Source organism: Trachypithecus francoisi, unplaced genomic scaffold, assembly GCF_009764315.1.
Source record: "Trachypithecus francoisi isolate TF-2019V2 unplaced genomic scaffold, Tfra_2.0 Contig01705, whole genome shotgun sequence".
Lineage (NCBI taxonomy): Eukaryota > Metazoa > Chordata > Mammalia > Primates > Cercopithecidae > Trachypithecus > Trachypithecus francoisi.
The window spans coordinates 788,794-807,240 of record NW_022681450.1 but is presented as its reverse complement, the minus strand read 5'-3'; the positions used below and the strand labels follow the sequence as shown (position 1 = coordinate 807,240).

Genomic DNA, 18,447 nt, shown 5'->3' with positions numbered 1-18,447 from the left:
TCACAACTCTGCCTCTAATCCCATGTAAACCTGTGCACCTTACTCCCCCCTAAGCCTTCCTCTGGTGTGTAACCCTGCTAACTGCTGAGAGACTGGACAAGATGCCATGGAGAGCCTTGGCTCTGAGTAGCTCTGCTGCTGGACAGTCAGTTGGCAGTCCCCAAATGTAAGGCATAAGAGTTTTAGAAGTATCGGCCAGGCAGTGGCTCACACCTGTAATCCCAGCACTTTGGGATGCTGAGACAGGCCGATCACCTGAGGCTGGGAGCTTGAGAACAGCCTGAACAACATGGAGAAACCCCGTCTCTACTAAAAATACAAAATTAGTTGGGCATGGTGGCACGCGCCCGTAATCCCAGTTAGGAGGCTGAGGCAGGAGAATTGCTTGAACCCGGGAGGCGGAGGTTGCGTTGAGCTGAGATTGTGCAGTTGCACCCCAGCCTGGGCAACAAGAGTGAAACTTGTCTCAAAATAAAAATTAAAAAAAAATACAAAAAATAAATTAGCTGGGTATGGTGGTGCACGCCTGTAGTCCCGGCTACTCAAGAGGCTGAGGGCAGGAGAATCAATTGAATCTGGGAGGTGGAAGTTGCAGTGAGCAGACATCAGGCCACTGCACTCCAGCCTGGGCAACAGAGTGAAACTCCATTTCAAAAAAAGAAACATGTTAAAAGCATCGTTGTTTACACTCAGCGACTCTGTGAAGTAAGTGCCTAAAAGTGCTTTGGAGGTAGGTAAAGTAAGCCATAGGCTGGGTAGCTTGCCAGATGTCCCACAGCTACAGCCATCATTTGAACCCAAGCAACGCAGCTGCGGCCTGGACCTAGCCACTCCAGGGCTCTGTGCCTCAGAAAAGAGGCCCAAAGGGTTGCACTGTAGCTGCGGGCCAGTCACTCCCCTTTCTGGGCTCTAGTTTCCTCTTTTGACCATTAAGGATGAAAACATTTCTCAGAATTGACATGAGAACTCAATGCCAAGCGTCCGATTTGCGCAGCAGCGGGCACTGCGCATCCCAGGTAGGAAGCAGGGTGAAAGTGTCCGGAGCAGGCCTGCAATCCCGCAGCCGCACCGCTCCAGCCACTGGGGGGCAGTCGAGGGCCTAGAAAGAGGCTCAGCCACCTAAGGCTCTTGAAGGTGAATTCCTAGGGCTTCCAGGTCTGGAGCCAGGCTTATTCCTGCGAGGGGATGGTAACGGGGAATTGAAGTGTAGAGGGTCTAGTGATCCCAGCAGAACACCTGGGGTCCTGGTCCCCAGGGCTACAGAACTGTCCTAGATACTGTGCCAAACGCACTGTAGAGTATTCTTACGGTCTTACCAAGTAGGGGGTTTGTACCCACATTACAGGAGAAGAAACTGAGTTTCAGATGATCAGTCAGTTGGCAGACTTGAGATGTAAAAGAATCCTGGAATCTTGAGGCCCAGGCTCTTCTGCGTGGGTGGCAATTGCACTTTTTAAAAATTCTGCACTCTAGGAGGCCGAGGTGGGCAGATCATTTGAGGTCAAGAGTTCGAGACCTTGGCCTGGAGCGGCGGCTCACACCTGCAATCCCAACACTTGGAGAGGCCGAGGCGGGTGGATCACCTGAGGTCAGAAGTTCAAGACCAGCCTGGCCAACATGGTGAAACCCCGTCTCTACTAAAAAATACAAAAATTAGCCGGGTGTAGCGCCAGGTTCCTGTAATCCCAGCTACTTCGGAAGGTGAGGCAGGAGAATCGCTTGAATGCAGGAGGCGGAGATCACAGAGAGATTGCACCATCACACTCCAGTCTGGACGACAAGAGTGAAACACCATCTCTAAAAAAAAAAAAGTTCAAGACCAGCCTGGCCAACATGGTGAAACCCTGTGTCTATTAAAAATACAAAAAAAAAAAAAAATTGGCTGGGCATGGTGGTGCACACCTGTAATCCCAGCTACTTGGGAGGCTGAGACAGAAGAACAGCTTGAACCCAGGAGGCGGAAGTTGCAGTGAGCCAAGACTGCGCCGCCACTGTACTTCAGCCTGGGCAACAAAGCAAGACTCCATCTCAAAAAAAAAAAAACAAATACTTCAGGCATGCAAGTATTCAGCATTCAGTATTCATAATGTAACAAAAACCTATGAAGCACCACCCAGTTTAAGTAACACGGGCAGGGCAGGGTGCAGTGCCTATAATCTCAGCACTTTGGGAGGCCAAGCCGGGAGAATCACTTGAGGTTAGGAGTTCCAGGCCAACCTGGGCAACACAGACCCCATCTTTACAAAAAATTTAAAAAATAAGGTCGGGCGCGATGGCTCAAGCCTGTAATCGCAGCACTTTGGGAGTCCGAGACGGGTGGATCACGAGGCCAGGAGATTGAGACCATCCTGGCTAACACCGTGAAACCCCGTCTCTACTAAAAAATACAAAAAACTAGCCGGGTGTGGTGGCGGGCGCCTGTAGTCCCAGCTACTCAGGAGGCTGAGGCAGGAGAATGGTGTAAACCCGGGAGGCAGAGCTTGCAGTGAGCTGAGATCCGGCCACTGCACTCCAGCCTGGGCGATAGAGCGAGACTCCATCTCAAAAAAAAAAAAAAAAATTAAAAAATAGTCCAGGCGCAGTGGATCATGCCTGTAATCCCAGCACTTTGGGAGGCCGAGGTGAGCGGATCATGAGATCAGGAGATCGAGACCATCCTGGCTAACACAGTGAAACCCCATCTCTACTAAAAATACAAAAATCAGCTGAGCGTGATGGCATGTGCCTGTAGTCCCAGCTACTCAGGAGGCTGAGGCAGGAGAACCGCTTGAACCCGGGAGGCGGAGGTTGCAGTGAGCCAAGATCGTGCCATCGCACTCCAGCCTGGGCTACACAGTGAGACTCTGTCTCAAAAGAAAAAAAAAATCAAAAAAATAGCTGGGCATGGTGGTTGGTGTGCACCTGTAATCCCAGCTACTTGGGAAGCTGAGGCAAGAGAATCACTTGAGCCCAGGAGTTTAAGGTTATGATTGTGCCACTGCACACCAGCCTTGGCGACAGAGAGAGGCCCTATCTCTAAAAAAAAAAAAAAAAGACCAGGCGCGGTGGCTCACGCCTATAATCCCAGCACTTTGGGAGGCCGAGGCGGGTGGATCGCAAGGTCAGGAGATAGAGACCATCCTGGCTAACAGGTGAAACCCTGTCTCTATTAAAAATACAAAAACTTAGCCGGGCGTGGTGGCGGGCACCTGTAGTCCTAGCTACTCGAGAGGCTGAGGCAGGAGAATGGCGTGAACCCGGGAGGCAGAGCTTGCAGTGAGCCAAGATTGTGCCACTGCACTCCAGCCTGGGCAACAGAGCGAGACTCTGTCTCAAAAAAAAAAAAAAAAAAAAAAAAAGTGGCCAGCCACGGTGGCTCCCGCCTGTAATCCCAGCACTTTGGGAGGCTGAGGTGGATGGATTACCTGAGGTCAGGAATTCGAGACCAGCCTGCCCAACATGGTGAAACCCGGTCTCTACAAAATTTAGCCAGGCGTGGTAGTGGCCGCCTGTAATCCCAGCTACTCAAGCTGAGGCAGGAGAATCGCTTGAACCCGGGAGGTGGAGGTTGCGGTGAACCAAGATCACACCACTGCACTTTACCCTGGGTGACAGAGTGAGACTCTGTCTCAAAAAAAAAAAAGTAACACAGGAAATAAAACCAAGACAAGATGAGCTCTCTGTGTGTCCCTCCCCAGACTCAACCCTGGCGTCCCCCAGAGGTAACCCCTCCCAGGAACTGGGCGTTTGCCACTCCCCTGCACGGGTCTACACCTCTACTACAAACGTGTGTCCCTAAGCAGCGCATGCCTTTTGAAAACAAGTCAACTGTATCATGCTACAATATTTTTTCTGATGTTTGTGCTGTTTCTGAGACAGCCTTATGATACCTTCCCTTATTCTGTAGCATTCTGTTGGCTCACTTTGCCACAGTGTATGCACCCATTTTCCCATGAATGGACTTTTCATTTGCTTCTCAATGTTTGCTACCAAAAATCTCCCTGCAACGAATTTATTTTATATATCCCTCGTATGTGTGTGTGAGGGTCCCCTAACTGCTCACAAATATCTCAGCAACTCCGCCCTCCCCACTCAGACCTCATTTCCCTCCTACTAGACATGCTCAAAGGAAACTGGGAGCAACACAAAGACAACTTTGAATCTCTGTTCACCACCCTTAGACTGTATGACACCAGCAAGTGACAACCTCCCCTCTCTGGCCTCAGTTTCCCCCTCTGTAAAATGGGGGATGGCCTACCTTGCCCAGTCATGGCAGGTCAATATAAAACAACTTCTGGCTGTGCGCAGTAGCATGCCTGTAATCCCAGCACTTTGGGAAGCCGAGGCAGGAGGATTGCTTGAGGCCAGGAGTTTAAGACCAGCCTGGGCAATATAGCAAGATCCCAGCTCTCTAAAAAAAAAAGAAGAAAAATATATGTTATTATTATTATTTGAGATGGAGTTTCACTCTTGTCACCCAGGCTGGAGTGCAATAGTGTGATCTCAGCTCACTGCAACCTCCACCTCCCGGGTTCAACTGATTCTCCTGCCTCAGCCTCCTGAGTAGCTAGGATAACAGGCATGTGCCACTACATCCAGCTAATTTTTGTATTTTTAATAGAGATGGGGTTTCACCATGTTGGCCAGGCTGGTCTCAAACTCTTCACTTCAGGTGATTCTCCCACCTCAGCCTCCCAAAGTGACTCTTGCTCCTGCCTGCCTCCGTGAGGCTGTGGATGCCCCTTCTCCTTCGCTGGGCTCCCTACAGCCCCACATTGGCCCAGCTTGGCACAGATACGATTTATATAGGCATCTTCCCTGGCTCCCCTACCCTCTGCCTCCTCTTCCCTTTCCCTGAGCCCCCTTCCCTCTGCCTGTGCCCTCTCTGCAGCCTCCACATCTCCCCCCACCTCCCGCCACCATACCTGGCCTAAGCATGAGCCACCATACCTGGCCTAAGCATGAGCCACCATACCTGGCCTAAGCATGAGCCACCATACCTGGCCTAAGCATGAGCCACCATACCTGGCCTAAGCATGAGCCACCATACCTGGCCTAAGCATGAGCCACCATACCTGGCCTAAGCATGAGCCACCATACCTAGCCTATTTTTTTAACAAAGAATTCCAATAAAGAGCTGATCGTGGCTCTAACTCCTTGAATACCAGAAACACCATCTCATATCACATAATGAGACAGGGAGACATTCTGGTCCTCATCTCACAGATGAAAAATGTCAAGGTTTGAAGGATGAAAGTGCCCACCTAGTCACACGAGTACTCAGCCACAGGTCAGCCTGCCTTTCTTCATGAGCATTTATAGTGACTAACATTTACTGAGCGCCTACTATGGGCCATTTCTGTGCATGCAACAACCCTTTTAAGTCCTTGTTTCTAATCAAGAAGCAAGGAAATGGGGTCAGGGAAGGGACAAGGTTTCCCCAAGTCCAGGCAGGGGCAGAGGTCAAGCTCAGAACCATCACTTGCCCACGGCACATGCCCAGGACTCAGGTTCCCTAGGCTTCCTTCCAAAGGCTCAGCAGTGACGAGCCAGCCCTTGAACCAGCCTCTTCCCCCACCCAAGCAGCCACCTCTCAGGGGAATTGTGGCCACCACAGGTGCAGGGAGCAGTTCCTCTCCACTCAGAGCCTGAAGCATACCCGGCAGGGGCTGTCCCCAGGCCTAACAAGCAAAGGGCCCAGCAGCGAGGGCCACTGGAGCCCATCTCCGGGGGGCTGGGCAGGAAGTAGGGTGGGGTTTGGGGTAGGGATCTGGTACCCCGGGACTGCTGCAACTCAAACTAACCAACCCACTGGGAGAAGATGCCTGGGGGTCCAGGAGTCCTCCAAGCTCTGCCTGCCACCATCTTCCTCTTCTTCCTGCTGTCTGCTACCTACCTGGGTATGTGGCCAAAGGGCAGGAACTGGCGGGAGGTGGGGGGGGATGTGGAGGCTGCAGAGAGGGCACAGGCAGAGGGAAGGGGGCTCAGGGAAAGGGAAGAGGAGGCAGAGGGTAGGGGGGCCAGGGAAGATGCCTACACAAATCGTATCTGTGCCAAGCTGGGCCAATGTGGGGCTGGAGGGAGCCCAGTGAAGGAGAAGGGGCGTCCACAGCCTCACGGAGGCAGGCAGGAGCAAGAGTCACCTCCCCCACCTCCTGCTCCCCACAGGCCAAAATAAGGAACTAAAGTTGCTCTTGACTGAGCACCAGGGCTGGGGGCAGGAAGGGGACTTGAGGGTAGCAGCATTCAGCGTCTGTAAAGGGGAGAAAAAGCTTTATCTGCCTTAAACCTCAGGTGCCTCTCTGTGCTGGGAGTCCCTTCTGAGCATTGGGGGAACAGGTGTCTCATGGACTCCCCCTCACCCGCTCAAGGACAGCTGGCAGGGGCTGTGGCCACACTAACCCAGGAGTTCAGAGAAAAAGGTTCCCCACCCAAGGGGACACTGGGAGCAAGGATTGGAGTTCACGTCTGAGTCTTGTTTTTTTTTTTTTTTTTTTTTTTTGAGACGGAGTCTCACTCTGTCACCCAGGCTGGAGTGCAGTGGCCGGATCTCAGCTCACTGCAAGCTCCGCCTCCCAGGTTCACGCCATTCTCCTGCCTCAGCCTCCTGAGTAGCTGGGACTACAGGTGCCCACCACCTCGCCCGGCTAGTTTTTTGTATTTTTCAGTAGAGACGGGGTTTCACCGTGTTAACCAGGATGGTCTTGATCTCCTGACCTCGTGATCCGCCCGTCTCGGCCTCCCAGAGTGCTGGGATTACAGGCTTGAGCCACCACGCCTGGCCCACGTCTGAGTCTTAAGCCCATGATGATGAGGGTGCTCGGCCCCTCTCCCCACCTCTTCCTCCTTCTCTCTTCCTCACTTCCCTCCTCCGCCTACCTCCAGAAGAGGGGGCCGGCCATGTGGGAGGCCTGGCTGAGAGCTGGGACTTCCCAGAGGAGCCCAGATTGGACACTGCAGCCAGCCTGAGCAGTCTGGTCTCACTCAGAGACACCCCCAGTCTCCACCTGGCTCTGAACCGTTTCACTCACCAGCAATCCAGCCCAAGGACTGAACTCACCCCTGACCCCTAGGTTGACACATACAACTTAACAGAGAATGAGGGCCGGGCACAGGGTCACAGGCCAGGGCAGGCCACAGACTGGCTCCTCAGCCCAGGCAGGGAGAGGCCAGGGAGCCATGAGTTTGAACCCAGTGCCACTCCTGACTGCCTGGTGATGCTGGCAAACCGCCAGCCCTCCCAGGGCCTCAGCCATCCCTCCTGTAAAATGGGGCTAAGGAGATAACCTACTTCTAGGGTTCTGTGAATGATTACACAAGAAAAAGCGCTAGGTGCAGGGCCTGGCTGAGACTGGGGTGCAAAAATGGACCGGAAGGCTGCGGGAGGAGGGGACGCCTGCACTGCTTCTGGAAGGAGCTGTCTGGACAGCGGTCCTCCAGTGCCTCAAACAAACATCCAAAATCCAGAGAGTTCACAGGGCCCAGGGCACAAAGTGGGTATGCGGGAAGGGGGCAAGAGATGGCGCTACAGAGGCGAGAAGGGCTTCCCAGGGGTCTCACCATCCCAGGGAGTCTCATTCTCCTCCCCGAGGATGTCCTCACCCACCCCAACCAGTTCTGTCCTCTCTCCTTCCCCAGGGGCCTCTTCACTTTCCTGCATCTCCCTCTCCCCAGGATGTACCAGCCCCTGTCAGGGGCTGTCCCTCTCCCTCCCCACCCAGGAGAGTTCTCACCCTCCTCCCCTCCCCACCCAGAATAGTCCTCACCCTCCTCCCCTCCCCACCCAGGAGAGTCCTCGCCCTCCTCCCCTCCCCACCCAGAAGAGTCCTCACCCTCTTCCCAGGAGTGCTGGAGCTGCAGGGACCAGGGCTGGGGGCGTGTGTCGCCATCCCTAGTCCCTGACCCACCCACCCTGCCTCTCCACAGGCCCTGGGTGCCAGGCCCTGTGGGTGGATGGGGGCCCAACATCATTGATGGTGAGCCTGGGGGAAGAGGCCCACTTCCAATGCCTGCACAATGGCAGCAACGCCAACATCACCTGGTGGCGCGTCCTCCATGGCAACCACACATGGCCCCCTCAGTTCGTGGGCGTGGGCCAGGGCTACAATGGTACGCTGACCATCCAGAACGTGAACAAGAGCCACGGGGGCATATACCTGTGCCGGGTCCAGGAGGGCAATGAGCCATACCAGCAGTCCTGCGGCACCTACCTCCGTGTGCGCAGTGAGTGGCCCAGCCCTGGCCCCTACTCCCACTTTCCCGCTGGGGACACTCAGTTTCTCTTTGAAGTGGGGATAGAGTCAGTACCTTCATTGTGGGTTTCAAACCGGCTTGGACAGAGGGACTGACGTTCTCCTCTGCAGAGTCGGGGCTCTGAGGGGTCTGGGGCCTTGCAGGGGGTGGCGGGTCCAGGAGGCTAGGGAGACCAGGAGGTGCCAGGGCTCTGAGCCACACCACCTCCTTGCAGATCCGCCCCCCAGGCCCTTCCTGGACATGGGGGAGGGCACCAAGAACCGAATCATCACAGCCGAGGGGATCATCCTCCTGTTCTGCGCGGTGGTGCCTGGGACGCTGCTGCTGTTCAGGGTGAGCCTCCTCGGACCCCCGAGTCAACCGGGCGAGGGCCTGGACTGAGGGACCCCCCGATGCCCAGGTAGCCCTCTAGAGCCTGAGGTTCCCATCCAAAACTTGGGAGAATGAAAGCACCCACCGCATAGGGGCTGTGGAAGTTAAATGAATGAATATAAAGAAGGGACCTGAACTGGCGCTGGGCCCAGGGGGTGTCTTCAATTTGGTTTCCCCTTCTGGGCTGTCCTCGCGTCCACCTCCCCGCAAAAAGAGTTTCATTCTTCCCCCTAAGAGTGTCCTCACTCTCCTCCTGCCCTCACCCAGGAGTGTGGTTACCCTCCAGGTATAGCCAAGACCAGGGAAAGTGGGGCCTGGGAGTCCTCCCAGAATCTGTGATCTATACCGGCCTCTCCTTAGGGCCCATAGAAAGTGTGACTGTTATTGTTACTATTCATGGAGAAGAGTAAGGGAGTGGAGAGTCAAGAAGACGCTAACTTGGGAGGCTGAGGCAAGAGGATCACTTGAGGCCACAAGTTTGAGACCAGTCTGGGCAACACAGCAAGACCCTATCTCTACCAAAAAAAAAAAAAAAAAAGTCTTAAAAAAAAATTAGCCAGGCATGGCTAACCTCTAGTCCCAGTTACTCAGGAGGCTGAGGTGGGAGGATCACTTGAACCTAGGAGTTCAAGGCTGTAGTGAAATATGATGTTGCCACAGCACTCCAGCCTGGGCAACTGAGGGAGAAGAAAGAAAGAGAGAAAGAGAGAGGGAGGAAGGGGAGGAAGGGGAGGGAGGGAGGAAGGAAGGAAGGAAGGAAGGAAGGAAGGAAGGAAGGAAGGAAGGAAGGAAAGGAATGGAAGGAAGGAAGGAAAGAAGGGAAAGGAAAGGGAAGGAGAAGAGAAGGGAGAAAGAAAAAGAGGAAAGAAAAGAAAGAGTGAAAGGAAGGAAGGAAGAAGGAAGGAAGGAAGGAAGGAAGGAAAGGAATGGAAGGAAGGAAGGAAAGAAGGGAAAGGAAAGGGAAGGAGAAGAGAAGGGAGAAAGAAAAAGAGGAAAGAAAAGAAAGAGTGAAAGGAAGGAAGGAAGGAAGGAAGGAAGGACGGACACTGGTTGTAGACTCAGAGAGAACTGCTACCAGTATGTGGCCTTGGGAACATCTCTTACCCTTTCTGGAAAAGCACTTCCTGGCATCCAGGAGGGTCTGAAAGATATTCACCTCCCCCGCTCACTGAGGCACCCACCCCACACACCCCCACAGAAACGATGGCAGAATGAGAAGCTCGGGTTGGATGCCGGGGATGAATATGAAGATGAAAACCTTTATGAAGTGAGTGAAGGGTGGCAACGGGGTGGGGCAGTTGTGTTAGGGGTGGGGGCATTCCCTCTGGGGGTGGCTGGGGACAGGGACTCCAGGTGTCAGGGTGCTGATGTTCACTGCCTTGTTTCCACCCCAGGGCCTGAACCTGGACGACTGCTCCATGTATGAGGACATCTCCCGGGGCCTCCAGGGCACCTACCAGGATGTGGGCAGCCTCAACATAGGAGATGTCCAGCTGGAGAAGCCATGACACCCCTACTCCTGCCAGGCTGCCCCCGCCTGCTGTGGACCCAGCTCCAGTGTCTCAGTTCACTTCCCTGGGACATTCTCCCTTCAGCCCTTCTAGGGGCTTCCTTAGTCATCTTCCCTCGGTGGGGAGTGGGGGGTAATCTCACTCTTCTCCAGGCCAGGCCTCCTTGGACTCCCCCGGGGGTGTCCCACTCTTCTTCCCTCTAAACTGCCCCATCTCCTAACCTAATCCCCCCCTGCTGCCTTTCCCAGGCTCCCCTCACCCAAGCGGGTAATGAGCCCTTAATCACTGCCTCCAGGTGAGCTGATTGTAGCAGCTCCCCTGTCACCCCCTCCTCCATGATCTATCAGTGTCACCCCCTCCTCCATGATCTGTCAGGACCACTTAGTAATAATAAATTCTTCCCAACTGCAGACCTTCGCAGGAGTCGTGGATCTTATGGGAACTGCCTCTCCCACCTGCCCCTCAGACCCAGGAGTCCCAGCCCAAACCATCCCCTACCCACTCCCCACACCTGAAACCAGGTAGCCAGTCTGGGCTGCCCTCCTGGGAGAACAGGATGTCTCTTGGGAAGGTCCCCAGCCCAGCTGAAGGACTGGTTTGGCCTTCTTTGCAGGGCCTCACCCTAGGGTCATGTCCTTAAGCAAGAAGGGGACAAGATCAAGATAGGTGTGACTACCAAATTATTTATGCTTTTTTTTGAGACAGAGTCTCACTCTGTCACCCAGGTTGATGTGCTCACTGCAACCTCCACCTCCTGGGTTCAAGCGATTCTCCTGCCTCAGCCTCCCAAGTAGCTGGGATTATAGGCACCTGCCACCATGCCCAGCTAATTTTTGTATTTTCAGTAGAGGTGGGGTTTCACCATGTTGGCCAGGCAGGTCTTGAACTCCTGACCTCAGGTATCTGCCCGCCTTGGCCTCCCAAAATGCTGGGATTACAGGCGTGAGCCACTGCGCCTAGCCACTTTTTTTTTTTTTTTTTTTTTGAGACAGAGTCTGACTCTGTCGCCCAGGCTGGAGTGCAGTGGTGCAATCTCAGCCCACTTCAACCTCCACCTCTCAAGCTCAAGCGATTCTTGTACCTCAGGCTCCTGAGTAGCTGGGATGACAGGCATGTGCCACCACGCCCAGCTAATTTTTGTTTTAGTAGTGACAGGGTGTTACCATGTTGACCAGGCTGGTCTCGAACTCCTGACCTCAAGTGATCCACCATGCTTCGGTCTCCCAAAGTGCTGGGATTACAGGCGTGAGGCACTTTATGCGTATTTAAGCCTTGGAAACACAGGGACTATCTTGTGGGGCTAGTACAGAATTCAGACTGCAGCCTTTTCCCGATGGGTTGACTTACAGAAGGGGCATTTTGGAGGGTCTGTAGTCCTAACCTGGGGATCGCAGGGAGATCCAGGGGCAATGACAGGCAGGCACAGAGACACGGATTTCCTGAGAAAGGGAGAGGAGAGAGGTTGAGACTCAGGGATCGTGAAGGGGACGAGCAAGTGAAGGAAGAGAGGATGAGACCTTGGGAATCCGGCAGAGAGACAGGGACGTGGAGAGAAAGAGGGACAGAGACAGAGCGAGAAGGAAAGGAAGAAACACAACGGAGGAGGGGCAACCGAAAATGGGCACGAAGAGGCCCAGGCACAGCAACAGCTGGGGAAATGCCAGAGACTGAGACGGAGATGCAGAAAGATAGAGAGAGACCCGGAGAGGGTAGAGAAGAGCTCTCGGGGAGAAAGTGATGGAGGGACAGAGAGGAGAGGTGGAGGCCAAGGAGGGAAAGATCCCAATAGAGAAAGACAGAGGGACAGAGAAGGGGACGCAGACGCAGGCGGGAGCATACCCACAGAGGCGAAGGAAGGGCGCAAGACCAAGAGAACCACAGACGCGGAAAGCCGGGGAGGTCGTGGCTCGGTGTGGGGCGCACGGGGAGCAGGGCTTGCCCCCCAGCACCTCCGGGGAGGTGACCCCAGCCAGCAGATGCGAGCCCCGCGGAGCCCGCGCCCGGCGGACGGACCGATGGACAAAGCCGGGGAGAGCCCGGGCGCGGCCGGGGCGGGGCCGGTGCCCGCGGGGACCCGGGCGCAGCGGGGAAAGAAGGGGCGGGCAAGCGGCGAGAAGGGGAAGGAAGCGGAGGTGCCGGGCGGGCGCGGGGCGCGGGCAGGAAGCGGGGAGGGGCGGCGGGGCGGGGGCCTCCGGAAAAACGCCCCGACTTCCTGCCCCGCCAGAGCCAGGAAGCGGGAGCGGGACCCAGGGCCCGGGATTGCCGAGCCCGACCTCGGGCGCCCCGCCGGTCACCTCCGCGCGGACACCAGGTACTCGGTCCCCGGCCCCGCCCGGCTTCCTCCCCTCGGCTGCTGGGGGAAGTGGGGAGGAGGAGGGAGGGGCTGGGGCGCTGCCGCCAGCGGAGGGGCCTCCTCCGGACCCCACGGAGCCAGCGGCCGCACCTCCTCGGGCCTCAGTTTTCCCATCTGTTAAAGGGAGCAAAGAGGGGAGAACTTACACTTGACGACTACTCCGTAGGTGGGGACGAACGGTGCGAGGCCGGGGCCAAGGCCTCCCACCTGCTCAGTGGGGGACAGACGATCACTCCCATTGTACGGGTGGGGAAACCGAGGCCCGGGGAGCCAAACCGACTCGTCCCAGGGAACGCACATCATGAGACAGTGTGGAGTTGGGATTTGAACTCGCACGTGCTTTCCGCAAAGCGCCATCCTCCAACCTCCGCATGCTTTAGGGCCACCTAAAAAAGGAAAACAACAATAACAACGACGAGGGCCGCTGTGAAGCTGAAAGTTGCAGAGTGCATTTGAAAGAGTTTTAGGAAAGCTCTTTTCTAGGTCATGAATTATACCGTGGGAGACAACTGTAGGGAGAGAGCGGGAGGCCTACTCCCATTGTACAGATGGGAAGACTGAGGCCTGCAGAGTAGTCATTACTTTTTGCAGATTACACTGCATGTCAGAGGGAAGGGTGTGCTGGAACTCAAGACTTTTGCTTTTCCAGTTCCAAAGGAAGGGGGGTGGGGTGGGGGACGGAGGGGATTGATGTACGAGCGTTGGAAATTCAGCGGGTCCCCTAAGTGGGGAGACTAATAGGACGGGGAGCCCCAGTCCGCGGCCCAAGTGCTCAGCGCCGGGGTGACTCGGAGATCTCGGATCGAACTCAGGAGGAGTTGCACCCATCTGCCCCTCCGGGCGCGGGGCGGGGCCCGGGGAGTGACGGGCAGTCGCGATACGGAAACGCCGGCCCTCCAAGACAGGCCAGAGCGGCCCTATCTGGCCTGCGTGGCGCAATGCAGCGCTAGAGCGGCCGGCGGGAGGAGTAGAGTCGCCGGGGACGGAGCCCGGCAGGAGCCGGGCTAGAGCGGCTGGCAGGAGGAGTGGAGCTGGGCGCAAAGGTGGCCTCAGGGCGGCTAGAGTGACGCGGCGGCAGGGGTGGGGAGAGTACGGAGCCGGCGCGCGGAGGGTTCGGTTCCGGTGGCGGTGGTGGCTTCTCTTTCCACCTGGAGCAGGTGAGGGACGCGGTCCCCAGCGGGCGTCAGACCCTGACTCTGCACGTCCTCCCCGGCATCCCTAGCCGTGCACACTGCCACGTCCCCCGTAGGATTTAGGGCCCTCGTAAGACGGGCCACGTCCATGTAAGATTTGGGGGTCGTGTAGACCAGCCACATTCCGTATAGATTACAAAGTCTTTCAGACCCTCCAGGTTCCTGCCAGCCCCCCATGGATAACTGGTTTCTCATAGACGTGGGGTCCTCATAGATAAGGAGCATCCCCTGGAATCCAGGGCTCTACAGACCATGGGTCTTGGGACCCACCACGCACCCCTATGGAATTCTGAGCCCCTTTTAATCTCCAGAGGTTCCACAGACTGGCAGCTGTCCCTACAGAATCATGATCCTGTATGATCCTGGATCCTTTAGACCCACTGTGTGTCAAATAGAATCTGGGGAGTTACACATTCCAATGACTCCTTTTAGGTTCTTTAAGGCTCCCAGAAGTTCTTGGAGACCCCGAGTCACCTGCTCAACACCTTATAGACCCTGAGCCCTCCATAGAACTCAGGCACCCATGTAGCCCCCCAACCCATGGACCTTCTAAACCAGCCCTAACCCCCCAGCGCCCAATGCACGTAGTATTCCCTCTGCTGGACCCGCCATCCCCCAGCCCCAGGCCTATAGAGATCAGTTGCCTGTAGAGATCCATCTATTCTCTGACAGCTTCACCTCTAATTCTCCAGCCTTTGTGGGACCCCCCCAACCCCTCCTCCTAAACAAGCAACACTCCTCGCCTCCATCATCTCCAGCCCCCAGGCCTCTGTGGAGCAGCCCTATCCAACTTGCACTCCTGCCTAGGCCATAGTGACCACATACCCGTGACTTTTCCAGGCATCCATAAGAAGACGTGATGTGTCTCAGAGCTTTGGTTCACATTTTAGTTTGTGAAGGTAGGGTGGGGGCTCCCCATGCTCTGAAGCAATGCCCTCTGTTTTGTTTTATTTTGTCTTTTTTTTTTTTTTTTTTTTTTTTTTTTTTTTGAGACGGAGTCTCGCTCTGTCGCCCGGCTGGAGTGCCGTGGCCGGATCTCAGCTCACTGCAAGCTCCGCCTCCCGGGTTTACGCCATTCTCTCGCCTCAGCCTCCCGAGTAGCTGGGACTACAGGCGCCCGCCATCTCGCCCGGCTAATTTTTTGTATATTTTAGTAGAGACGGGGTTTCACCGTGTTAGCCAGGATGGTCTCGATCTCCTGACCTCGTGATCCGCCCGTCTCGCCTCCCAAAGTGCTGGGATTACAGGCTTGAGCCACCGCGCCCGGCTATTTTGTCTTATTTATTATTTATTTATTGAGACGGAGTCTCACTCCGTCACCAGGCTGGAGTGCAGTGGTGCGATCTCAGCTCACTGCAGTCTCCGCCTCCCGGATTCAAGCGATTCTCCTGCCTCAGCCTCCTGAGTAGCTGGGACTACAGGCTCACACCACCATGCCTAGCTAATTTTTGTATTTTTAGTAGAGACAGAGTTTCACTGTGTTGGCCAGGATGGTGTTGATCTCTTGACTTAGTGATCCACCCGCTTCGGTCTCCTGAAGTGCTGGGATTACAGGTGAGAGCCCCCACGCCCGGCCTGTTTTATTTTAAGACAAAGTCCCACTCTGTCGCCCAGGCTGGAGGGCAGTGGCGCAATCTTGGCTTACTGCAACGTCTGCCTCCTGGGCTCAAGCGATCCTCTCACCTTAGCCTCCTAAGTAGCTGGGACTACAGGCATGAGCCACCACACCTGGCTATCTTTTGTAGCGACAGAGTTTCACCATGTTAGCCAGACTGTTCTCAAACTCCTGAGCTCAAGTGATCCACCCGCCTTGGTCTTCCAAAGTGCTGGGATTACAGGTGTGAGCTACTGGGCCCACCAAATGCAGTTTATTTTAAATGCATAAACTCTGTAGCCTGATTGCCTAGGTCTGAGTCCTGGTTCTGCTTCATATGAGCTGTGCCTCCGTTTCCTTCTTTGTTAAATGGAGATGAGAATAATAATGATCTCTTGGAGTCACTGAAAGGATTAAATGAGTTATTACCTGTAAATCAGCGATGCCATGCCTGGCACTTACTAAGTGTCTCTTATGTGTCAGCTATCATTTCATTATCATTGCGATAAGGAATAAGGAGGCCGGGCGCAGTGGCTCAAGCCTGTAATCCCAGCACTTTGGGAGGCCGAGACGGGTGGATCACGAGGTCAGGAGATTGAGACCATCCTGGCTAACACGGTGAAACCCCGTCTCTACTAAAAAAAAAAATACAAAAAACTAGCAGGGCGAGGTGGCGGGCGTCTGTAGTCCCAGCTACTCGGGAGGCTGAGGCAGGAGAATGGCAGAAACCCGGGAGGCGGAGCTTGCAGTGAGCTGAGATCCGGCCACTGCACTCCAGCCTGGGGGACAGAGCGAGACTCCATCTCAAAAAAAAAAAAAAAATAAGGAAATAAGAACTTGGCAAGCACACAGTTCCAGACCTGGCACCGAGCACTTGCAGAGATAATGAGCATCCCCTCCTTTGCCTTTTGTTTTGTTTTGTTTTGTTTTTGAGACGGAGTCTCGCTCTGTCACCCAGGTTGGAGTGCAGTGGCGCATGGTCTCTGCTCACTGCAAGCTCCGCCTCCCGGGTTCATGCCATTCTCCTGCCTCAGCCTCCCAAGTAGCTGGGACTACAGGCGCCCGCCACCATGCCCAGCTAATTTTTTGTATTTTTTTTAGTAGAGACGGGGTTTCACCATGTTAGCCAGGATGGTTTCAATCTCCTGACCTCGTGATCCGCCTGCCTCGGCCTCCCACAGTGCTGGGATTACAGGCGTGAGCCACCGTGCCCAGCCTCCTTTGCCTTTTTTTAATCTCCCTGCCTCAGTTGAGCATTTCTGCCTCTGAGTGGGATGAGCATGCACCCTCCACATCCGTGGTCATGTTTCATAGTGAGACAGGGTCTCACTGTGTTGCCCAGGCTGGTCTCGAACTCCTGAGCTCAAGCGATCTTCCCACTTTGGCCTCCCAAAGTGCTGGGGTAACAGGCATGAACCACCTCGCCTGGCCAGTTTGCAAATTTATTAAAGTGAATGTTTAGCAGTGCTTGAATCTTGAATTGCCCAAGCTTAGATATTGGACAAATACTCTTTATGGGAAAGAATAAAAATGATGCCTTCCCCAGGTGGACCCTCAGGGTGGCATTTGGACACTTCAGAAAGCATCATTGTTTAATCATCAAAATCCTGGTTACCACTTACTAGGGAGCTAGGGAGGAGGCCCATAAAGCAGGAGAAGGGCGGGTCTCTGCCAGCTAGGGTTATAAATAGCTTTGGGCTGTGGGGAGCCCCCCCACTGGTCCACCCCACCCCTCTTTCCACAGCTCCTTCCCGCCTGACACGGGCTCTATGGCATTAGTCAGACTAATTAAGGACACAGAAGATGTCGGTGGAAAGACTCAGAGAGAAGTGGAGACTCAAGGAGAGACAAAGATGGGAAAGACAGCAAGAGATGGGGGAGAAAAAGGGATGGAGAGAGATGAGAGACAGCACTTGAGACCATGACTCAGAGAGGTGTGAGGATGGTAGCTGCAGAAACCAGATGTGGGAGGACAGAGGCACAGAGACAGGGACAGGACAGACAGAGCTACAGAAGCAGGAAGGGGGTGTCACCGCTGAGAGGGACAGATGGAAGGAGGGGAGGCAGGGACGATGGGGAAAATGAGATAGTTCTGGAGGAAGGCAAAGAGAAAAATCAGGAAACAGGGTGAAGAGAGACCAAGACATGAAACAGATTCGAGGGTCAGACAGCCAAGGAGAGCCGGCTGCAGACAGACCAAGGTGCACATGGGGTGGAGGAGACAGACGCACCTTGGAGATGGGCTGTCTGAGGTCCCATCACTTATTTTCCCAGACTGGAAGCCTGGGAAGAGATGAGGTCCCTGGGGGAAAAGAAGAGCTGGGTTTGGGGACTCCTGGTCCCTGAGGGAGGAGGGTTCTGAGTTTTGTTTTCTTATGTGGAGAGTTGGGGGTTGGGGGTTTGTCATTGTGACTTCCTGTCACAGGAAGTGGGGCTGGTGGGTTCCAAGCAACATCCTGCCCCAGGCCTGTCACAGACCAGAGGAGACCCCTGCACCCCACTTCTGTCCCGCCTCTCCTCTAACCCTCCCATCCCGGCTTGCCTCTAGGCTGTGCTCTCAGGAATTAGCCCCCAGGCCTCTGATCCCTCCAACCTGGGAGCCCAGTCCCCCAGCCCCCTGTTCCATTAGAGCGTGAGGGACTCCAGATTGCAGGCTCTCAGACTCAGCCTTCCCATGGACCCAGGCTCCTGAGCCTCCAATGCCTGCCCCCGCAAGGCTCCCGTCCTTGGGCTCCCGCCCCCTGGCGGGTCTCTGAAGGGCTCTTTGTGGCCACACAGAGGCCCCATTGAGCTGCAGAGGCCGGGATGGGGGAGGCTGTTTACTCACCTTCACACCTGGGCCAGGAATCTGTGAGTAACCACCCTGGGCCGCCACCTCCCACCCTCCTAACCGCAGCCCCTCCTCTTCCCCCAGCCCTGCAGAGCCCAGGGAGATGGAAGACGTTGCCCGAGGGGCGGTGAGTGGACAGAGCAAGGGATGAGGGGACTCTGGGGCTGTGGGTGGGGAGTTCTGTGGACCGAAGCCGCCCTCCCCTTCCACAGGCCTCCCCAGGCCCCTCCCGGCCTAGCCTGGTTCCCATCAGCATCATCGGGGCTGAGGATGAGGATTTTGAGAACGAGCTGGAGACGGTGAGTGGGAGATAGGGTGGAAAAGCTCTGTCCCAGGCTCAGCATCCCGCCCCGGGTCCCCTC

General features: G+C 55.3%; 2 protein-coding genes across 7 annotated transcripts in view; both read left to right on the top strand.

The window, feature by feature from the left end:
* Window positions 1-5,579: 5,579 nt before the first annotated feature.
* On the top strand, window positions 5,580-10,525 carry CD79A (CD79a molecule). Of its 2 annotated transcripts, none has more exons than XM_033198214.1 (5): window positions 5,580-5,879; window positions 7,906-8,088; window positions 8,447-8,565; window positions 9,803-9,871; window positions 9,999-10,525. In XM_033198214.1, exons 1-5 carry the CDS (start codon window positions 5,801-5,803, stop codon window positions 10,110-10,112), a joined length of 564 nt encoding a protein of 187 aa, XP_033054105.1. In that variant the 5' UTR covers window positions 5,580-5,800; the 3' UTR covers window positions 10,113-10,525. The 2 variants fall into 2 exon arrangements, with proteins under 2 accessions (XP_033054105.1, XP_033054096.1); XM_033198205.1 differs by having other exon boundaries at window positions 7,906-8,202.
* Window positions 10,526-12,327: 1,802 nt separating this feature from the next.
* ARHGEF1 (Rho guanine nucleotide exchange factor 1) overlaps window positions 12,328-18,447 on the top strand; it is a 25,973-nt gene continuing 19,853 nt past the window's right edge. For 3 of the 5 annotated variants that reach the window (XM_033198171.1, XM_033198163.1, XM_033198186.1), the window contains exons 1-3: window positions 12,328-12,426; window positions 18,170-18,212; window positions 18,298-18,384. In XM_033198171.1, coding sequence (XP_033054062.1) covers window positions 18,189-18,212; window positions 18,298-18,384 — 111 coding nt within the window. In that variant the 5' untranslated portion in view covers window positions 12,328-12,426; window positions 18,170-18,188. Of the gene's footprint in view, window positions 12,427-13,202; window positions 13,626-18,169; window positions 18,213-18,297; window positions 18,385-18,447 lie in introns of those variants that run through there. The other 2 variants (XM_033198178.1, XM_033198194.1) reach the window with 2 other exon arrangements.